We start from the raw sequence: 23,253 nt of genomic DNA on the forward strand, positions 1-23,253 counted from the left end.
GTTAACCTAAGCCTTCAAGTTAAAGCTTGCTTGAGGTCACTATAAGTGACTTCAAGATCATCTGTCACCTCTCTGGATTGGTCTATTTTAGGAAATGCTTGTATTCCCCTTGAAACGATTCTAGAACATATTTTCTTAGCAATCTGTGATGTGCCATTCCTCTGTTTCTCCTCCTAGAAATGTATGAAAAAACGAGCATTTCCCTTGTCAAAGAAGTGTCCCTACACAATCGGACCCTCTCAGTCAGCGCTGATTGGACAGTGTCAGTCTGTTTAGGGACACGCCCACAACTGCTAACACTCCGTTGTCATTTTATTCTAAAAGGAAGAATAAACAAAGCATTGGCACAACATAAAGTTCTAAGAAAAGATGCTCCAGAAACATTATTTCATGGGAAATACAAGTATTTACTAAAACAGACAAGTAGAGAGGGGTGACAAGTTCCCAGTAAATACAAGATGCCTATGCATGTTGCAGACGGGTGGCGTATGTACATCTTTGATAACAATTTTGTTTTTTATTGCTTTAATTAATTTAAAATGGCAAAATAAAGCAACATTTTGAATTAAGACTGCTTGAAATTTAATACCATTTTTTTGTCTTCACAGATTCCTTATTTAAAAAATACTCTGCATGCTACTCAAGACCTTGCCCAATGTAGAGTCTCATCTTGCATACTATTTCGATACAGGGACTCTGCGGTCCTTATTGGGACAATGCCACCCACCATGGTTCTGATTTACTACCTCTACATAAAATAGTGGTGTTGTGGAATTGATTTGTTAACATAGAACACCCACATTTACCTTACCGGATAAATAATTTTAGGAGGCGACATAAGACTTCTACTTTGGGACACTTATTTGTAGACTGTTTTTTGCTAATTTGATTAGATGCAGGGGATTATATTCTCCCCACACTGCATAGCTTTGACTGCTGGGATTAAACCAGTTAGGTGCTACTATTGCTATAAATCCGTAGCCTGTTAAAGATTCGTGGCCGTAACGTATCCCTACACTGACTGATGAGCTTTGGTAGGAGGCACAGCAATCTCATATGTTGGCATTTCCAGCGATCGGTAACAGACTGCTACAGAAATTGCCAATGGCCCTGTAATGCAGAGCCACAGGGAACACAATGATCGTTCCTCCAAACTTAGATCCTATGGACACATTTAGGCACCATGATTTTTTGGGGATTTTTTACCTCGGATACTGACAACCCCATAAGAACGGGAGGTGGGGATGGCTAAGCATTTGCTATATGAACAGATGTATGGCAGTTTTCTCACAGAAATCATGTGGATGGCTAGAACTGTCCTACAGACTTACTACCACTTCAGATGGCAACATCTTTATGAACCAATCTACAGCATCTTAAGAATTGCAGATTTAGGAATGTACATATTAAAACAAATGTATCATACATGGCTACTCCTACATGACCGCAAATATATTTTATTGCCAGTTTCGAATGAAATCTCTGATCACTCAGAAAAAAAAGACAAAGGTGAAAAATAAATTTTGCCCTTTTAATTCTTGAAATGGTGAATGAAGGAAGGCAGACATCACAGCGTGGGAAGGTGTGTAGGCTCTTCCTTACAGCTATAATGTGGTGTCTGCAGCTCGTATAATGGTCTGCAGCTGTGCGTTGCACAATCCATGCGGGCGGCATTGCCAAGCATTAGACATACTGACTGCTTGTTCAATTAACATACATCTGGACTTATCACTGAGATATTCTGTCCCATCTATTAATTAAAAGGGAACACATACTGTAGAAGAAGTACGTACTTAATAGATATGAATACAAGTACTTTCCCATATGTAAACATGGAGAACATGTTTAAAAATGTATAAATACTATAAAGACACAAAAGTCCTAATTACACAAAATATAAAAGGCCTGCAGGTTGGAGGTAAAAACAATTACAAATCTGACAATTGTCACAAAACAAATTCAAACATGACTACTGCAAATATAGTAATAAATAAGCAGTTTGGAAAAATTACAAGAAAAACAAATGTAAAAATGGTGGAAATGATAAAATAAGGAATATCTCCACCATATTTGTTCTGTTTAGTATTATGTAATAACAAATGGGATTGAATAAAACAAGAAATCCCAGAATAAATCCTAAAAAAATAAATAAATGAAGAAGTCAGTTTTGTAGTACATATTTTCATGGCTAGTAACAGCCAAAATTAAAATGCTGGATCACCCAGGTGATAGGTCCTATACCTTCTTCTCCCATACGCACAGCACTCATACACGCTTAGATTACTTTTTTGGTAATGTCCCTGCCCTCCGTGCGCTCCAGGGGGCGAATATAGACCCCATCTCTTGGTCAGATCACGCACCAGTTTCTGTGTCCCTACAGATAGGGAAACCAAATACGAGAGTATGTCATTGGCGCTTAAACGAAACTTTGATTAAGTCCCCTTCTCTTAGGGACAGCCTGGCCGGACATATGCGGGAATTTTATGCACTTAATGAGGGATCGGTTCCTTCAGTATCCACTCTTTGGGAGGCGCATAAGGCGGTGATGAGAGGGCAATGCATAGTAATGGGATCTAGATTGAAAAGAGACTCTCGGGCCAAGCGGGTGGCTCTCCATCGGACAATTACTAAGTTGGAGAGAGAAATGGGGATTAAACCGGCGGTCCCGACACTACGGAAATTGATAGAGGCTAGAGCACAACTCAAGGACTTAGCTATGAAGGGGGTAGAAAAGTCATTACTATACACAAAAAGGAAATATTACGACAAAGGTAATAAGGCGCACTCGCTTCTGGCCAGACTATTGCGGGATCAGGCGACTGTTCGTACTCCACAGGCGGTTCGGGATAAGGCGGGCATACTCCAGCATCACCCAGACACGATAGCCACACTTTTTCATGACTATTATAAATCCTTATACCACCTGCCAAATACCTTACCACCTGATCCGGCTCGTCGGAGGGAAACGCTGCAAGCATATCTCTCTTCCTGTGCTCTCCCTAAACTGAAAGATGAGGAGCTTTCATCCCTGAATGCCCCGATCTCTGCGGAGGAATTGTTTGATATATTGAAGGACCTCCCTAGTGGTAAGGCCCCTGGACCAGATGGCTTTACATATGGGTATTATAAGACCTTTGCAGAGATCTTGGTTCCACGGATGGCTTCGTTATTTAATGAATTCCTACAGGGTTCTCCCATCCCTCAAACATTCCTGCATTCTCATATCACGCTGATCCCTAAACCGGGTAAAGACCACGCAGAGTGCTCCAATTACAGACCCATAGCCCTTCTGAATTCGGATCTAAAAATTTTCACCCGTCTTCTAGCTAATAGACTCAATGTTTGGCTCCCTTCTTTGATTCACAAAGACCAAGTGGGCTTTGTGCCTCTTAGGCAAGGAGGAGACAACACACGAAGGGCCCTTGACCTCATTGATGCCCTCCAAAAGCAAAAGGAATCGGCGATCCTTCTTAGTCTAGATGCAGAGAAGGCGTTTGACCGCTTGGGATGGCCATTTATGTTCGAAACTCTAAATTCATTTGGGATTTCGGGCCCTTATTTGACAGCACTGCGTGGTCTCTACTCCAAACCGACAGCGGCAATTAAACTCCCACACTCCACCTCCCCTCCGTTTCAAATCTGGAATGGTACACGTCAGGGGTGTCCCCTATCCCCACTTTTATTTGTGCTATGCATAGAACCTTTAGCAGCTCAAATACGGAAATCCAGGGATATAGCGGGGGTCCAGATACAAGATAAAGAGTTTAAGGTTTCCCTGTTTGCAGATGACGTCCTCTTGACTATCACTAAACCTCATACCTCCCTCCCTAACCTTACTACAGTTCTCCGTAGGTATGGGAGGCTGTCAGGATATAAAACTAATACATCTAAAACGGAAGCGCTCCCTCTTAATGTCCCACACCAGGAGCTCCAGCTACTCAAACACAACTACACCTACAACTGGAAGGAAACCTCCCTGACTTATTTAGGAGTTCAACTCACTCCCTCCTATACGTCGGTTTACAAGGCTAATTTCCCCTCTCTGTTTGTAGAGCTACGTCAGCTAATGGCCAGGTGGGATCCTCTTCCCATGTCATTTTTTGGGCGCATAGCAGCGGTCAAAATGACCTTGCTCCCTAAATTACTGTACTACTTTGAGACTTTGCCGGTAGCAGTACCTATGAAGGAATTGCGGGCCATGCAGTCTTCTATCCTCAGGTTCATATGGCATTCCGGCAGACATCGAATTCCGAAATCAGTTTTATTATCGGGTCGATCTGCGGGTGGGCTATCGGTCCCTGATGTGGTGAAGTACTACTGGGCGGCACACCTCCGTCGCATACCCAGCTGGGTGTCTTTAAGGGCGTACAATAAATGGACCGAAATAGAGAAGCTATGGATGGCCCCGGTCCACCCAAACTCCCTGTTATGGGGTGACCCACTGGTAATGCCGACTGCATCTTTATTGGGTCCCATGAGATTTCAAAGGGAGGTGTGGGAAACCTGTAAAAACCGCTTCCATTTGGCATCGGGTTGCCCGCCCTTGACTTCGGTACTCTACACTCCCACTATTCCGGGGGGCACTACCTCCCGAATAGTCCGATTGTGGACGGGAATTGAGGTATTTCACCTGGCTGATATGGTTGATCCCCACACGCAAGAGCTTCACCCGTTTTCATACTTTCAAAAACATCATAATATTCCCTCCGCTGCGTTCTTTCACTATCTTCAGGTTAGACATTACATGCAGCAAACTTTTAGATCCACGCGGGTTACTGCACCTACAAGCTTCGAAAGGTTATGTCGGTATGCTACCACCACTAGGGGGCTTATCTCAGCCATTTATGCATTATTGCTATCCCCGGAGGGTTCCCCTCCGCCTGGGCATAGATACATGTTGAAGTGGGAGGCCTTACTGAATAAATCCATCCCGCTCTCATTGTGGCAGATTATTTGGTCGCAAGCAGCTAAAACCTCCATCTGCACTGCATATAAGGAAAACCAATATAAAATCCTTATGTTTTGGTACCATACCCCTGCCTTTTTGCATAGCTTCAATCCGGGTATTCCGTCGGATTGCTGGCGATGTAGAGGTCAGAGAGGTGATCTGTTCCATATTTTCTGGAGCTGTTCACTGGTACAACAGTATTGGTTGGAAGTTAAGAACTTGGCATTGGCGGTGTTGCAGCAGGATATTCCCTTAGACCCTCTTCATTACCTCCTAAATGTTCCCCCTAGGTCTTTGGGGAAATCACCAGCTCGACTCTTTCGACACTTTCTCACAGCCGCTAAGACGTTGATAGCGTGGAAATGGAGACAGACAACCCCTCCCTCCCACATCGACTTAGTAACTAGAATTAGGGAAATACGTACAATGGAGCATATGACGGCCTCTATTGACAATGAACTGGACAGGTTCAAAGTGGTGTGGGACCCGTGGGACAAGTATTGGATACAGGGAACTCAAGATTAGGTGGTAGGTGGAGCTCCGACTATCCCCCCCCCCTCACCCCCTTAAACCCCTGTGTTTTTTCCCAGATGTTTTGTCTGTCTATTGAAAGTTACTGTCTTACTATGTGAATTGCATGGCCCTTCATGCTGCTCTAAGTTATATGTATATTTTAGAAAAATGTTCAATAAAAACACAGTTGAAACCAAAATTAAAATGCTGACGTTGCCGCATCCTATTCAATACCTAGAAGATGAGAAAATTGTGAGAGTCTTCGGACATAAAATGTTTCCTTCTAAAAGAGGAATCCCGGTTTAAAAATAAAAAAGGTTGCTGTATAATGAAAAGGTATACAAATGTAAGAATCAATTTCTTTCTTGTAGGCATTAAAAAGATTAAAAAAAACGTATTTCTTGGTTATCTGATGGACACGCAGGTGCTTTGCTAATAACACAAAGCTGTAAAAGACTGTATTGTAACAAGCCGTGACCCTGTATGTCCATTATATAACCAGGACATATATTTTATACTTAGAAGTAAACAATGAAAGGTTCCTATTGAATGACTGCAAGAATATAGAAAACCATTAGATATGGATACAGAAAGTATATTGGAAAATTGTAAACTTTTTCATTATACGAAAAATAATAGTTATTTGCTGAAATTTGAAATTTAGTAAAACTTGAGGTAAAAAGGGGGAAGCACTCCTACTTCTAATACTATAGTCCACCATACTAAAATGCCTTATACACTTCCATTGTATGTTGCTCCATCTGTCCTTCTACTTCTGAAGTCAATGATTGCAAAACATCTTTTGCAGTGCCCATGTGTGCTGCATTTCTACAAAGAGATCAATGGTTACTGAGAGACAATCCATCAGTCATCTGTGCCAAAAAAGAAGTGATGGAGGATAGTAGAAAAATTCTTGTGCACTTTCTTCCTACGGCTGTCATTTAGACATTTAGATATGGAGGAACTTTTCATATCGAGTAGAATAGCAAATCAGCAGGTTCTCCAGAAACTCTATATATCTTAAATCCCATGTAAGAGACAAGTTATAAATAAGTTGTCCCAAGCAAATACTTCAGTGTCTGTGGGTGGGTCAGGCATTTATTGGGATTTCTTTAAAAAAATTGTACATACTTTAGGTAGATGTCCTCGTGATTTACCTCACTATAAAAAAGAACTAACTATACATATAATATATATATATATATATATATAAATATATATATATATACACACATACATACACACACATACGCATTAAAAAAAAGTAACTATACATTATATACATACACACACATGTATATATATATATATATATATATGTATGTATATATGTGTGTGTGTATATATATATATATATATATATATATATATATACACACACACACATACACACACTACCGTTCAAAAGTTTGGGGTCACCCAGACAATCTTGTGTTTTCCATGAAAACTCACACTTATATTAATCAAATGAGTTGCAAAATGACTAGAAAATATAGTCAGGACATTGACAACGTTAGAAATAATGATTTTTATTTGAAATAATAATTTTCTCCTTCAAACTTTGGTTTCATCAAAGAATGCTCCATTTGCAGCAATTACAGCATTGCAGACCTTTGGCATTCTAGCTGTTAATTTGCTGAGGTAATCGGGAGACATTTCACCCCATGCTTCCAGAAGTCCCTCCCACAAGTTGGATTGGCTTGATGGGCACTTCTTGCGTACCATACGGTCAAGCTGCTCCCACAACAGCTCTATGGGGTTGAGATCTGGTGACTGCGCTGGCCACTCCATTACAGATAGAATACCAGCTGCCTGCTTCTTCCCTAAATAGTTCTTGCATAATTTGGAAGTGTGCTTTGGGTCATTGTCCTGTTGTAGGATGAAATTGGCTCCAATCAAGCGCTGTCCACAGGGTATGGCATGGCGTTGCAAAATGGAGTGATAGCCTTCCTTATTCAACATCCCTTTTACCTTGTACAAATCTCCCACTTTACCAGCACCAAAGCAACCCCAGACCATCACATTACCTCCACCATGCTTGACAAATGGCGACAGGCACTCTTCCAGCATCTTTTCAGTTGTTCTGCGTCTCACAAATGTTCTTCTGTGTGATCCAAACACCTCAAACTTCGATTCGTCTGTCCATAACACTTTTTTCCAATCTTCCTCTGTCCAATGTCTGTGTGCTTTTGCCCATATTAATCTTTTCCTTTTATTAGCCAGTCTCAGATATGGCTTTTTCTTTGCCACTCTGCCCTGAAGGCCAGCATCCCGGAGTCGCCTCTTCACTGTAGACGTTGACGCTGGCGTTTTGCAGGTACTATTTAATGAAGCTGCCAGTTGAGGACCTGTGAGGAGTCTATTTCTCAAACTAGAGACTCTAATGTACTTGTCTTGTTGCTCAGTTGTGCAGCGGGAACTCCCACTTCTCTTTCTACTCTGGTTAGAGCCTGTGTGTGCTGTCCTCTGAAGGGAATAGTACACACCGTTGTAGGAAATCTTCAGTTTCTTGGCAATTTCTCGCGTGGAATAGCCTACATTTCTAAGAACAAGAATAGACTGTCGAGTTTCACATGAAAGCTCTCTTTTTCTAGCCATTTTGAGAGTTTAATCGAACCCACAAATGTAATGCTCCAGATTCTCAACTAGCTCAAAGGAAGGTCAGTTTTATAGCTCCTCTAAACAGCAAAACTGTTTACAGCGGTGCTAACATAATTACACAAGGGTTTTCAAGTGTTTTCTAATCATCCATTAGCCTTCTAACACAGTTAGCAAACACAATGTACCATTAGAACACTGGAGTGATGGTTGCTGGAAATGGGCCTCTATACACCTATGTAGATATTGCATTAGAAAACAGACGTTTGCAGCTAGAATAGTCATTTAGCACATTAACAATGTATAGAGTGTATTTCTGACTAATTTAATGTCATCTTCATTGAAAAAAACTGTGCTTTTCTTGCAAAAATAAGGACATTTCTAAGTGACCCTAAACTTTTGAACGGTAGTATATATATATATATATATATATATATAGCGCCACATTTTTAAATAACTATTCATTTGAAAGAAATCCTGAGTTATGCAACAGGATTCTGATCAGTCAACATTTACAAGCATTTTTGTTGGCCAAGAGTCAGTCCTTTTAAAAACAACACAGTTGAGTATCTGGTTTCACTAGAATCCCTAATATTCTATTGTTTGGAATAATAGAATGTAAAACATTTATCTTGATTCCTTTTCAAAACAAATCGCTGGACAAAAATCTCTGAAATGCTTTTGACCAATTTAGTTACTGCAAACAGATGGAGATTACGAATTTCACAGCTCTTAAAATATGTTAAGACATTTAACACATTTTATTAAGATTCTTACATCAACATAGCTATATGAAAGAAGTCAAAAAGGGACAAAAGCGGGATCCTGTCCCATCCTCTGACAGGATCTAATCCCATTTTTTGGCACCAAACATACCGCTCTCAGAAAGAGCATTCATATACTAGAGTGAATTTAGCCTAAGGGTACAATCTTAGTAAGCGGCATTTAGATGCTGCCAAAACCAGACTCACTTGGTGTGGCCATTAGCCACATGGCAAAATTGTTTGGCCATTCGCCACCGCCTGTGGACTTGGTTTCAGTCACATGCAGACACCGCTATGTGGGACCGTACCCTAAACCTTAACTGTTATATTCAGACCACCAGATCACAGTGAAATGTATGATCACCAAAAAATATTAAAGGGGTTTTTCCATAATCAATCACTTATCCACATATCTGATCAATAGGGGTCCAACTGCTGGGACCCCAACTGATCACGAGAACGGGCTGACCTTGCAGTTTCTGGGAGCCCCATAGGAATGGAGCAGTAGTGCGCATGCTCGGCTACCACTCCATTCACTTCTATGGGGCTGCAGAAGATAGCACTCTGCAGCCCCATAGAAATTAATGGAGTGGTGGCCAACCATGCAAACTACGACTACATTTCTATGGGCTCCCAGGAACAGCAAGGTAAGCCCGTTCTCGTAATCGGCGGGGATTCCAGCGGTCGGACCCCCACCGATCAGATATTTATCACCTATCCTGTGGATAGGTGATAAATAATTATGGGAAAACCCCTTTAACAGTAATTCTGATCTGCCTTGTAGAATTACATTGAACTAGCCACAAAACTAAATCTAAATAAGTGGGTATAGATACTATTTTGTATAGTCTGAAAGTATTAATGTGTGTGTATTGGTGTATGGTACTGGAATGGCTGTATATTTTAAAGTTAGAGATTTAACATTTTGCTTTAACAAAAAAATGCTTAGGAAATACACAAACATGATAAAGTGACGCAATATAAGCTAGGTTTCAGCATGACTGTTAAATTAGCAACAGATGGTGTGTCGTGTCTGTCTAACCTGATTGAGTGGCATAGGAAAGCGTAAGAGTGGGCAAAACTTTGAGTGACAAAGTACATACTACACATGCAATGACTGGCATGGGAATTGTCAATCAAGGCAATATCACTGAAAACTGCAGAGAAGCAACAAAAATGACAGATAATGAGTGAATGTAGAAAATGAATACACTGCCTTTTTTGACAGACATAATATTCTCGAATGCATTATGAGACAACCTATATAATAACAGGCTACAAAAGGAGGCATCTTTGAAAATCCACAGCATCTGTTAGAAGTGAGAGGAAGGGCGAAAAGAAGGGTTTCAAGTTTTAGCTCCCTGCAGGGTGCACACCCACTGAACAAATGCTTTAGAAATGCAGATCTTCCAGTCAGGAGAAGCATATGGGATAGCAGGAACTACATTCAATTCTTGAGGTCTGTTTGGCAGAAATGAAAAAAAAAACAAAACAGGAAAAAGCACTTCATAATAAATGGCACACGTGAGGTGGCATCAACACGATCACACCTAGTGGACCTGTCGGAAGCAGAAAAGTTCTGGTCCCTGGTAGCGGGATACTGCCTGTAAACAAACCTTTATTTTCCCTAGACATTCCTGTAGCAGCCATAATTGATAAGACTGAGGCAAACCTCACTATGAGCTCTTCTCTGTGAAGAAGGCCATACACATTAAATATCTGTCAGCTGACAGCCATCACTTCCAACCAGGGCTCCAGGCTTAAAAAATCAATAGGGCACCTCCTAAGACTAAAAATGTAGGCACCAAATTATATTTGGTCACCAAATTAAAATTAAATGTAAAGTAAAAATATGTATGTACACTGGACTGTGTTCTGACTGAACAAAGTGCTTGCACGAGATTGAACAGACGGAAGCATTTACAGGAAACAATGGGGAAAATATATTAAGACTGGCATGTCAAACGCCAGTTTTAAACAAATTTTACATTGGTAGAAAAATGCACAAAATATATTTAGAAGTTCACACCCTTAACCCCTTCCCGCTCCTTGACGTACTATTACGTCATGGCAGCTGTATCGTTCGCGCTCCATGCCGTAATAGTACGTCACGGGAGTAACGGCCGTTTCGGCCGTCCTCCCGACACATACAGGAGCTGTGACGCTGCTGTCTTGTTCAGCAGCTGTCACAGCTCCTACAGCGGGGACCGATCACTGTGTCCCCGCTGATTAACCCCTTAAAAGCCGCGTTCTATAGAGATCGCTGCTTTTTAGGGGTTAAGCTGCCATCGCCGGCCTGCTACGCGATAGCGGCCGGCGATGGTGACTATGGCAACCGGACACCAAACAATGGCGTCCGGCTATGCCATAGACGGAAGCCTAGTGGGTCCTGACAACGTCAGGACCCACTATGCTTGCTGTCAGTGAGTAGCTGACAGTTCTAATACACTGCACTACGCATGTAGTGCAGTGTATTAGAATAGCGATCAGGGCCTCCTGCCCTCATGTCCCCTAGTGGGACAAAGTAATAAAGTTAAAAAAAAGTTAAAAAAAGATGTGTAAAAATAAGAAAATAAAAGATTTAAAAGTAATAAAAGTTAAAATCCCCCCTTTTCCCTTATCAGTCCTTTATTATTAATAAAAATATATAAACAAACAAATAAACTATACATAATTGGTATCGCCGCGTCCGTAACGGCCTGAACTACAAAATTATTTCGTTATTTATCCCGCACGGTGAACGCCGTAAAATAAAATAATAATAAACCGTCCCAGAATCACAATTGTTTGGTCACTTCACCTCCCAAAAAATGGAATAAAAAGAGATCAAAAAGTCGCATGTACCTAAAAATGGTCCTGATGGAAACTACAGTTCGTTACGCAAAAAATAAGTCCTCGCACGGCTTTATTGATTGAAAAATAAAAACGTTATGGCTCTTAGAATAAGGCAACACAAAAAGTGAATGATTGTTTACAAAAGAGTATTTTATTGTGCAAACGCCATAAGACATAAAAAAAACTATAAACATCTGGTATCGCCGTAATCGTATCGCCCCGCAGAATAAAGTGAATATGTCATTTATAGCGCACGGTGCACGCTGTAAAAAAAAAAGAATAAAAAAACAATAGTAGAATTGCTGTTTTTTAGTCACCACGCCACCTAAAAATAGAATAAAAACTGATCAAAAAGCCGCATGCACCCCAAGAAAACTACAATGGATTCCTCAAGGGGGTCTAGTTTCCAAATTGGGGTCACTTTTGGGGGGTTCCCAATGTTTTGGCACCACAAGACCTCTTCAAACCGGACATGGTGCCTAATAAAAAAGAGGCTTCAAAATCCACTAAGTGCTCCTTTGCTTCGGAGGCCGGCGCTTCAGTCCATTACCGCACTAGGGCCACATGTGGGATATTTCTCAGAACTGCAGAATCTGGGCAATAAGTATTAAGTTGCGTTTCTCTGATAAATCCTTTTGTGTTATAAAAAAAATGGTATAAAAAGGATTTTCTGCCAAAAAAAAAATGTAAATTTCACCTCTACTTTGCTCTAAATTTTTGTGAAACACCTAAAGGGTTCATAAACTTTCTAAATGCTGTTGTGAATACTTTGAGGGGTCTAGTTTCTAAAATGGGGTATTTCATAGGGGTTTCTAATATATAGGCCCCTCAAAGCAACTTCAGAACTGAACTGGAACCTAAAAAAATAAATAAATGAGGCAATACTTTGCTTCTTACATTATACTGATAATGAGCCGTGCCCACCCCGAGATGACCCCAGTTTTGACCGTTTATATAAATGGAGACCCCTATTAGACCGTTTCAGTGCCCGGTTTTCCCAAGCATACACCCCGAGAAGTGTATTTCTATTGATGAGTCCCTGGTACATTTTAAAGGGAGGGTTCAATTCCGTGAGTACCTGCCGGGTAAGAGGGCAAGGTATGGCGTGAAGATGTATAAGCTGCGAGAGTGCATCCGGGTATACCTACAGGTTTATGATATATGAAGGAAAGGCCACCCCCAAACCAGACTGCATCCTGGACTACAATAGGTACATGGGAGGGATGGACTTGTAAGATCAAATCCTGAAGCCCTACAGCGCCATGCGGTGTGGTATAAGAAGCTGGCCGTGCACATCATACAGATGGCTTTGTACAATGCTTACGTGCTACGTCGATGTGCAGGCCAGACGGGAACTTTCCTGGAATTTCAAGAGGTGATTATCAAGAACCTAATCTTTAGGGACCAAGAAGGGGGGGCACCCAGTACTTCTGGAAGCAGGGCCACACGCATCGTTCCAGGGCGGCAACACTTTCCAGGGGAAGTTCCCCAAACTGGCAAGAAGGGAAAAAGTCAAAAGAGGTGCAAAGTCTGCTATAAGAGGGCGATAAGGGATGACACAATATATCAATGTGACACGTGTCCCGAATAACCAGAGCTCTGTATGAAAGAGTGTTTTAAAATTTATCATACATCCCTTGGTTTATAATTTACCCCAATTTTACTTACCCTGATGCCCTCCGCACAGCTTATCCCCCCTCGTCTTTCCCCTCTGAGCCCTGCTGTGTGCCCAGGCAGCTGATAACAGCCACATGTAGGGTATTGCCATACCCGGGAGAACCCACATTACAGTTTATGGGGTGTAGGTCTCCGGTCAAAATGCTCACTACACCTCTAGATGAATGCCTTAAGGGTGTAGTTTTTAAAACGGGGTCACTTCTTGCGGGTTTCAACTGTACTCGTACCTCAGGTGCTTCTGCATACATGACTTCGCACTAGAAAATCCCCAGTAGGCCAAATGGTGGTCCTTTCCTTCTGAGCCCTCCCATGGGCCCAAACGGCAGCTTATCACAACAAATGGGGTATTGCGGCCCTCAGAACAAATTGCGCAACAGAATGGGGTATTTTGTTTCTTGTGAAAATAAGAATTTTTGAGCTAAAATGACATATTATTGGAAAAAATATATATTTATTTAATTCCCAGCCCAATTCAAATAAGTTCTGTGAAGAAACTATGGGGTCTAAATGGTCACATTACCCATAAATGAATTCCTTGAGGGGTGTAGTTTCCAAAATGGGGTCATTTGTGATTGGTTTCTATTGCTTTGATAGCTCTGGGGCTTTGCAAATGCGACATGGCACCCGAAAACCAATCCAGCAAAATCTATACTCCAAAGAACACACAGCGCTCCTTTCCTTCTGAGCCCTCCCATGGGCCCAAACGGCAGTTTATCACCACAAATGGGGTATTGCCGCACTCAGGACAAATTGGGCAACAAAATGGAGTATTTTATTTCTTGTGAAAATAAGAATTTTTGAGCTAAAATGACATATTATTGGAAAAAATATATATTTATTTAATTCCAAGCCCAATTCAAATAAGTTCTGTGAAGAAACTATTGGGTCTAAATGGTCACATTACCCATAAATGAATTCCTTGAGGGGTGTAGTTTCCAAAATGGGGTCACTTTTGGTGGGTTTCCATTGCTTTGATACCCCTGAGGCTCTGCAAATGCGACATGGCACCCGAAAACCAATCCAGCAAAATCTGGACTCCAAAGAACATATAGCGCTCCTTTCCTTCTGAGCCCTCCCATGGGCCCAAACGGCAGTTTATCACCACAAATGGGGTATTGCTGCACTAAGGACAAATTGGGCAACCAAATGGGGTATTTTGTTCCCTGTGAAAATAAGAAATTTTGATCACAAATGACATTTTATTGGAAAAAATGACATTTTTTTCATTTCACAGCCCAATTCAAATACGTGCTGTGAAAAAACTGTGCGGTCAAAATGGTAACAACAACCATAAATGAATTCCTTGAGGGGTGTAGTTTCCAAAATGGGGTCACTATTGGGGGATTCCTACTGTTTTGGCACCTCAACACCTCTTCAAACCTGGCATGCTGCCTAAAATATATTCTAATAAAAAAAGAGGACTCAAAATGCACTAGGTGCTTCTTTGCTTCTAGGGCTTGTGTTTTAGTCCACGAGCGCAGTAGGGCCACATGTGGGACATTTCTAAAAACTGCAGAATCTGGACAATACATATTTAGTAGTGTCTCTCTGGTAAAACCTTCTGTGTTACAGAAAAAAAAATGAATAAAATTGAAATTCTGCAAGAAAAATTAAATTTGCAAAGTTCACCTCCACTTTGCTTTAATTCCTGTGAAATGCCTGAAGGGTTAAAAAACTTTCTAAATGCTGTTTTGAATACTTTGAGGGGTCTAGTTTTTAAAATGGGGCGTTTTATCAGGGTTTCTAATACATAGGCCCCTCAAAGCCACTTCAGAACTGAACAGGTACCTTAAATAAAAGGCATTTGACATTTTCTTAAAAATATGAGAAATTGCTGTTTATGTTCTAAGCCTTGTAACGTCCAAGAAAAATAAAAGAATGTTCAAAAAACGATGCCAATCTAAAGTAGACATATGGGAAATGTGAACTAGTGACTATTGTGGGTGGTATAACCGTCTGTTTTACAAGCAGATGCATTTAAATTCTGAAAAATGCAATTTTTTCAACATTTTCTCTAAATTTAGCAATTTTTCACCAATAAACACTGAATATATCGACCAAATTTTACCACGAACATGAAGCCCAATGTGTGACGAGAAAACAATCTCATAATCGCTTGGGTAGGTTTAAGCATTCCCACGTTATTACCACATAAAGTGAAATATGTCAGATTTGAAAAATGGGCTCTGAGCCTTAAGGCCAAAACTAGGCTGCGTCCTTAAGGGGTTAATATATTTCTCAAATATTTGGCAGTCCAAGCGACAGAAATGAAATTATATGCCTGTCTATTCCAGTTTCTTCTAAACTATGATAAATCTGTCGTTCTGACAGAGGCACAGTCCCCTTTGCCTTAACCCGACCCTTTTCTCAAAACTTTTGGAAAGTGGCGAGAAAAGTGAAAAGGCCTAGATTTTAGTACAACTATGGTGGTGTGCACCAAAATTTGTTACTTTTTTTTACGCCAGAAAACTGGTGTAAACCTGTTGATATAAATATTCCTCCCAGCCGTTCTACATCCTGGCTACCTGCAGCTGCCACAAGAGGGAGCGTACTGCATACATTGAACTCAATAATAACACAGTATGAAGTAAGTTCCCACGCTCCCTCTAGTGGCAATTGAAGGCAGCCAGAATGTTTTGTTTTAAATCCATGTCTGCGCAGCGGGGCTTTAAACGGAAAAAGTAAATAAATACATTTTTAAAAATCACTTCGGCGCTTTTGGCTCCAAAGTCTAAAAGTTTAGGAGCAAAATTTGTGCCCATTTTAGTCGCCATCTGGCGTCTTGCAAACTCTACCATATTTATTACAATGAGGAGAGGGAAATAAGCAGTTTATCTTCAGCAGGAACAAATAATCAGGAATGTTGCAATACAAGATGTCAGATCCTTCTTTCTTATTAAATCTACCATCAGGTGACAGTCAGGAGGCCCCAATACACATTAGATTGTCAGCCGCTACTACTAAAGTATGTGTTTTTGGACGACTTCAATCTAATTTGTATTGCCAGCTTTAAGTAGTTTGGCTTAAAAGCATAAATATCATAGCAGGAAAAAAAAACACCTTAATAACCTATCAAACGTTTGCCTAAAGGACACTTTTCAAGTGTACATTTTTCCCACAGAAAGATATTGGCATGTTGAAGTATACGCTTGTATACTTTATATTTGTATAAAAATATATAGGTCTTACTATGGGGCAAACAGTGCAAAAAGGAAACGGTTTGATAAAAGGTCTTCCTTCCTCTGGTGGTAGCAATTCATGCTTTCTGAAATATATGGTCCCTGCATGGCCTGTTAATACAATGATGTGCAGACTATTTCTTCGGCAAATAGATGTGTGATAGACCGCTTGTCCGGTTGTACTTTTGGAACATACCCCTAAAAAACATTTACAACCACACACATTCAAGGATGTCTAATGTGCGATCGACTGATTGTACCATAACTTCAGGTTATGGCTAACTCACTAGACGATAGTCACAACACATACAAGACATTTTTGTGTAACTTTTTTTTTTTTTATGATTTCAGTATTTTGATAGTACGTGCATATGTACTAGTAAACCAGAGAACGTCAAAACTAGATAAAGCTGCAAACCAAGGTAATTGTGGCAATGCCATCACACTAGTGACAAGTATGTGTGGATATGAATTAGAGCAGACAAAGTGCTCACTGGAGCATGAAACAAGATGGAAGACACTAATATTCAGTAACTATATGTTTTTTTTTTTACCTAAATACGAGGACACGAGGAAGTGTCCTCGTGTTTAGGTAAAAAAATAAAAAACACATTGAAGAGCCTATAGGTCTTTAAAATGGCACCATAGGCATAACGATTACGACATTCACTTACTAGGAATAGGAAGTAGGCAAACTCAAATCTATTATTTTAAAATGTGGGGGGTTTTTTTTTGTGAGGGGTGTTGCTTCATTTATTTGACTAGCAGGAGTTCTAAAGTAATTTCCACCGAAAAGTTTTACATTGGAATCATACAATTTCCAATCCTTCCTTCCCAACATAGTCTGAACCTTTTCTCTTACTTTACAACAAAGCAGAGGATGTGAACCGGATACGGAGGTAGTTTAAACACGTTTAAGTTATTTTAGGCATTATGTAGTGACATCACCATGGGAACAGACAAGAGGAGATTTGCGGTTTGTCTGCTTGGTCTTATATGCTAAAAACTTGCATCCTAACAAGAGCAACAGGACTGTTATTGATTATAGAGGCAATATTGGCATACGGTGGGGGGTGCATAACTTTTACAGTGGAGGGGTCGCATTGTCAGATTGGATGATTTAAAGGGGTTGAAAACAAGTTCTGTAAAATGTATAATACACACTTACAGTAACGTGTATAATTATTTAAAGTTAAAACCGTTATAAAAGTGCACGCTCACCTTTGCGGAGATTTCCAACATGAAATTTAAAACCCCAGTTGGAGCTCAGAATCTGACAACACACTGACCGCACGTGGTGAGAAAGTAGCAGTGTGTAGTCAGATCCTGATCTCAAACTATTAGAAATGTCAAGTGGCAAATCTCAGCAAATGTGGACTTCTGCTTTAAAGTGTCATTCAATATTCTTTAGAGTTCGATATCAATGCTTTAAAAATTCAGCATTTGGCTGGGGTCAAAAGAGCTCAAAACGTCCACAAAGTTTCCTTTACATGAATCGTGCCATTCCAGAGATCCCCAGCTGTCCACTACTATGCCACTGCTATAAACGGAGCTAAAACAATGGTGCACACAGCCATGGTGGGACACTGTAGCCACTGTTCAATGCTTTGTGGAAAGCTGTGGACATCAATTAACTTCCCCTGCAGTAGCCATTGAAAAATGAACAACCATTCATTTAATACATGGGCAGGGCAGGTACGCCAAAGCGGGAGCTGCCAAAATGAATGGCTCTCTTTTGACAGGACATCCATATACCCCAATAGGACATTTAGACAGGGATGGTCATCAGTGGTGCTTATGGAGCTATTAATTTAAACCTTAGTCTCTGCTGGCTCCTTCCTAGATAGATTTATGTGCAGAAAATACCTAAAAATAACAAAAACCCCAGCAATAATGTTTTCTTTCCTCAAGTTTTACAATTTCTGTTCAGTCATGTTTTAGTTATAACTATTTCTTTAACCCCTATCCGCACGAGTAAGTAAGGAACTATACGTCGTCTCGGGAGGTTACTTCCCGCACGAGGACGTATAGTTACTGAGTTGTTTCCGGTGCACAGTCGGCAACAGTGTGCACCGGGAACCGGGAGGTCCGCTGTCGCCGACAGCTGACACTCCACTCTTGCCGGCCACAGTCATTTGCCGCTGATTGAGGTGAATAAAACCCCTTAAATGCGGCGATTGGTTGCAATCGCCGCATTTTAGGGATTTCTAGCATATCAGCAGACCCCGGCGTTTGCCGATAGTTAGCATGGAAAACGGAAGCCAAACAATGGCCTCCGTGTCTGCCATGGACGGAAGCCCATCAGGACTAACCTCCGGCTGGTCCAGATAGGCTTCCTGTCAGAGTGGAAGTCACTGTGTCGTTGCCGATGCAGACTGTCGGCGACAAGGTGTGCATCGGGAACTGGGAGGTCAGCTGTCACCGACAGCTGACACTCCAGTGTTGCCGATCAGCGGCTCATCGCCGCTGATTTCGGCAATTAACCCGTTAAACGTGGCGCTCGATTGCGATCGCCGCATTTAGGGGGTTTGTAGCACATCAGCAGCCCCCATGCAATTGTGGGGGTTGCTGATGCTTGAGACGGCATCTGGAGGCCAGGCAACGGCCTCCAGGTCTGCCATGTATGGAAGCTCCTCGTAGACTTTCTGTCAGAGTGACTGTGACGTCACACTGACAGTTGCAATATGTCACACTACCTAGGCAGTGTAATGTATTCTAGCAGTGATCAGAGCTGCAGGTAAAAAAAAGAAAGTGTAAAAAGTTTTAAAAAAAAAAGTTAATAAAAATGTTTTATAAAAGGGTAAAAATAAAAGTTTTTGTTTTCCTATAAGGAGTCATTTATTATAGGGAAAAAATGAAAGCGTTAATAAAAAAAAAAAAACACACATATTTGGTATCACCGTGTTCGTAACGACCCAAACTATGAAACTATAATGGTATTTTTTCTGCACGGTGAACGCCGCAAACAGAATAAACGGAAAACTATGTCAGCATCGCTATTTTTTGGTCACCACCCCTCACAAGATGTAGAATAAAAAGTGATCAAAAAGTGAGATTTACCCCAAAATAGTACCAATAAAAACTACAACCGTTATTTTATAGAAACGTAATTTTATTGTGCAAATGCTGCAAAACGTGAAAAAAAACTATATACATATGGTATTGCTGTAATCGTACCGACCCGCAGAATAAAGTAAAACTTAATTTATTGCGCACGGTGAACGCTGTAAGAAATAAAGAATTTAAAACGCCAAAATCGCTGTTTTTTGGTCACCTTAGCTCTAAAAAAAGATGTAATAAAAAGTGATCAGGAAGATGTATGTACCATAAAATGGTACCAATAAAAGCTACAGCTCGTCACAACGCTCAATCGACCAAAAAATAAAAAAGTTCTGGATGTCAGAATGTGATGATACAAAACAATAAAAAATGTTTAACAAATAGTCTTTTCTTTGTAAAAGTAGTAAAATATTAAAATAACCTATATAAATTTGATATCATCGTAATCGTATTGAGACGCGGAATAAAACTAAAGTTGTCGTTTTTACCGCACGGTGAAATACATAAAAACAAAACCCCAAAAACAATGGAGGAATCACAGTTTTTCCAATTTCAGCCAGCAAATTATTACAGTTTCCCAGTACATTTTATGGTACTTTAAATGGTGTTAATAGAAACTACAACTCTTCCCGCAAGAAATAAGCCCTCACACCGCTCTATTGACGGAAAAAAAAAATGTGGCTCTTGGAAGGCGGGGGAGTGAAAAACGAAAATGAAAAAGCAAAAAAGGATCAGTCCTGAAAGGATTAATTCATTTCTAATAAAAAAAATGTATGACCACATATGAGGTATTGCCATAATCAGGAGAAATTGCTTTACAAATGCTGGGGCGCTTTTCCTCTTTTATCCCTTGTGAAAATTAAAAAAAATGCAACATTTTAGTGGACAAAAACGTTGATATTCATTTTTACGGCCTAATTCCACAAAAAAAACCTGTGGGGTCAAAATGCTCACTATACCCCTAGAAAAATTTTTTGAGGGGTATAGTTTCCAAAATAGGGTCACTTTTGGGGGGTTTCCACTGTTTTGGTCCCTCCAGGGCGTTGTAAATCCGACATGGCACTGAAAACCAATCCAGCAAAATCTGCGCTCCAAAATCCAAAAGGCGCTCCTTCACTTCTGAGCCCTGCAGTGGGACCAAACAACAGTTTATTACCACATATGGGGTATTGCCATAATCGAGAACAATTGCTTTACAAATGTTGGGGTGAATTTTCTCCTTTATTCCTTGTAAAAATGAAAAAATTATATTTTTCCACAGAAAAAAAAGGTGATTTTCATCTTCACAGACTAATTCCACTAAATTCTGCAAAAAAACTGTGGGGTCAGTACCCCTAGAAAAATGCCTTGAGGGGTGTAGTTTCCAAAATGGGGTCACTTTTGGGGGTTTTGACGGTTTAGGTACCCCAAGACCTCTTCAAACCTGACACGGTGCCTAAAATATATTCCTAAAAAAAAGGAGGCCCCAAAATCCAGTAGGAGCTCCTTTGCTTCTGAGGCCGGTGCTTCAGTCCATTAAGACACGAGGGCCACATGTTGGATATTTCTAAAAACTGCAGAATCTGGGCAATAAGTATTGAGTTGCGTTTCTCTGGTAAAACCTTCTGTGTTACAGATTTTTTTTTATTACAAATGAATTTCTGCAAAAAAAAATTAATTTGGAAATTTCACCTCTACTTTGCCTTAATTTCTGTGAAACACCTAAAGGGTTAAAATAGTTTCTGAATGTGGTTTTGAATACTTTGTGGGGTGCAGTTTTCAAAATGGGGTGAATTATGGGGACTTTCTAATATAGAAGGCCCTCAAAGCCACTTCAGAAGTGAACTGGTCCCTAAAAAAAATCGCCTTTTGAACCTTTTTTGAAAATATGAGAAATTGCTGCTAAAGTTCTAAGCCTGGTAACGTCCTAGAAAAATAAAAAGGACGTGAAAAAAAACCGATGCAAATATAAAGTAGACATATGGGGGATGTTAACTAGTAACTATTTTGTGTGGTATTACTATCTGTTTTACAAGCAAATACATTTAAATTTAGAAAAATGCACATTTTTGCTAAAATTTGAAGTTTTTCACAAATAAATATTGAATTTATTGACCAAATTTTTTCACTAACAAAATACAATATGTCACGAGAAAATCTCAGAATCACTTGGATAGGTAAAAGCATTCCAGAGTTATTACCACATAAAGTGACATCAGATTTGAAAAAATCATCTGTGTCCACGAGGCCGAAACAGGCGGTGTCCTGAAGGGGTTAATTTGTGTTTTACATAAATGATCACAGGAAACGCCCACAACAGGCACTTGTCACCTATTATTCCAAAGACCCCCGAATAGTTGGTCTACCAAGCATTGCAACAAAAAAAAAAAAAAGGAAAAAAAAAAGAAAAAAGAATCAACGTATAAATTATCATTTCGGTAGTCTTGAAAGATTAGATAACCCATAAAGGAGCTATAATGGTTTGCCATTTCTTTTTGTCACTTTTGGAAGAGAGAAATATTTGTAACTGAAAAATTGCTAGAAATAAAATTTTATAAACTGGAGGATAAAATATAATCCAAAGGCTTGGAATTATTGGTGACTCAAGGATTAAGGAAATCTCTTTAAATAAACACTGAAGCTCCGCTACATTTATTACACCATAATATGAGGCTGGAGTATATCCTCTCTAATTCAACTATAGAACGATCTCTCCATACTGGTCAGAAGGATCACAATTGCAGAGAAACACAGCAAATATACTCATTCTCAGACACAGACAGTGCGTAAATAAAATCCTGCTGCTGGACGCAAATGGTATTTTCTCTAGACCCCAGCAGGCAGTACAGGCACACAGCACTATGCATCTGTTCTGCATAGAATGGCATTATGGGTCACATGCAGTCCGCAAGCTTGTACGCATGTACATTACAGACAACATTTATGTGGGCTGCAATTGTAAAAAAAAAACAAAAAAAAAAACAACTTTATTAAACCTGTATTTTACCTGTAGCCTTGTGTTCATCTCCAAAAAGTAGAAATGTTTCTTTGAATCGACAAGAAACTCTACTGTCCCTGCAGAAGAATACTTCACAGCTTTGGCAAGAGCTACAGCTTGTTCTCCCATAGCTCTTCGAGTCTCCGGATCAAGAAACGTGCTGCCAAAAAATAAAATAAATTCATTTTAAAGTGTTACATTTCTAACTCTAAACTAAAAAATAAATAAAAATGCAAGAGTATAATAGCAGATGCTATAGACCAGGGCTGGGGACAAAAACATGGCAACTAAAAATTCAGCCCCGGTAATAAGGTCTTCCTTCCTGCACAACATGCAGTCAGCAGCCGGTTGCTTCCATCCACTGCCAAATGCATGGAGATGTATGCTGTAACTGATTGCACCCAGCTCCATCTGTCACTTGCCGCTCCTGCAGAAGAGAGAGCATACAATGGCTGCCAAATAATGATGTTAATCTTTTAGCAGAGATCGATGCAGGAACAGGGATCTACATGCAGCAGTCAGGACTATGCAGCATTTAGCTGCTGGCCAGCAGAGCACTTCCGAGGAGCATCTGGGAGGGATACTTCTGCTATTACTGGGGAGACGTGCTGCTGTTACTACTACTAATAAGCATGCCACACGGCCCACACACAACCTAGCTTGTTGCAGGTATCTTCACTCCACTCAGTCCTCAACTAGCTA

General features: G+C 40.3%; 1 protein-coding gene across 3 annotated transcripts in view; it reads right to left on the minus strand.

Moving 5' to 3' along the window:
• PCCA (propionyl-CoA carboxylase subunit alpha) overlaps positions 1-23,253 on the minus strand; it is a 614,152-nt gene that overhangs the window by 344,328 nt on the left and 246,571 nt on the right. For all 3 annotated transcript variants that reach the window (XM_075852453.1, XM_075852451.1, XM_075852452.1), the window contains one exon: positions 22,561-22,711. In XM_075852453.1, coding sequence (XP_075708568.1) covers positions 22,561-22,711 — 151 coding nt within the window. The remainder of the gene's footprint in view (positions 1-22,560; positions 22,712-23,253) is intronic.

The sequence above is a fragment of the Rhinoderma darwinii genome, chromosome 2, assembly GCF_050947455.1.
Source record: "Rhinoderma darwinii isolate aRhiDar2 chromosome 2, aRhiDar2.hap1, whole genome shotgun sequence".
Classification (NCBI taxonomy): Eukaryota; Metazoa; Chordata; class Amphibia; order Anura; family Rhinodermatidae; genus Rhinoderma; species Rhinoderma darwinii.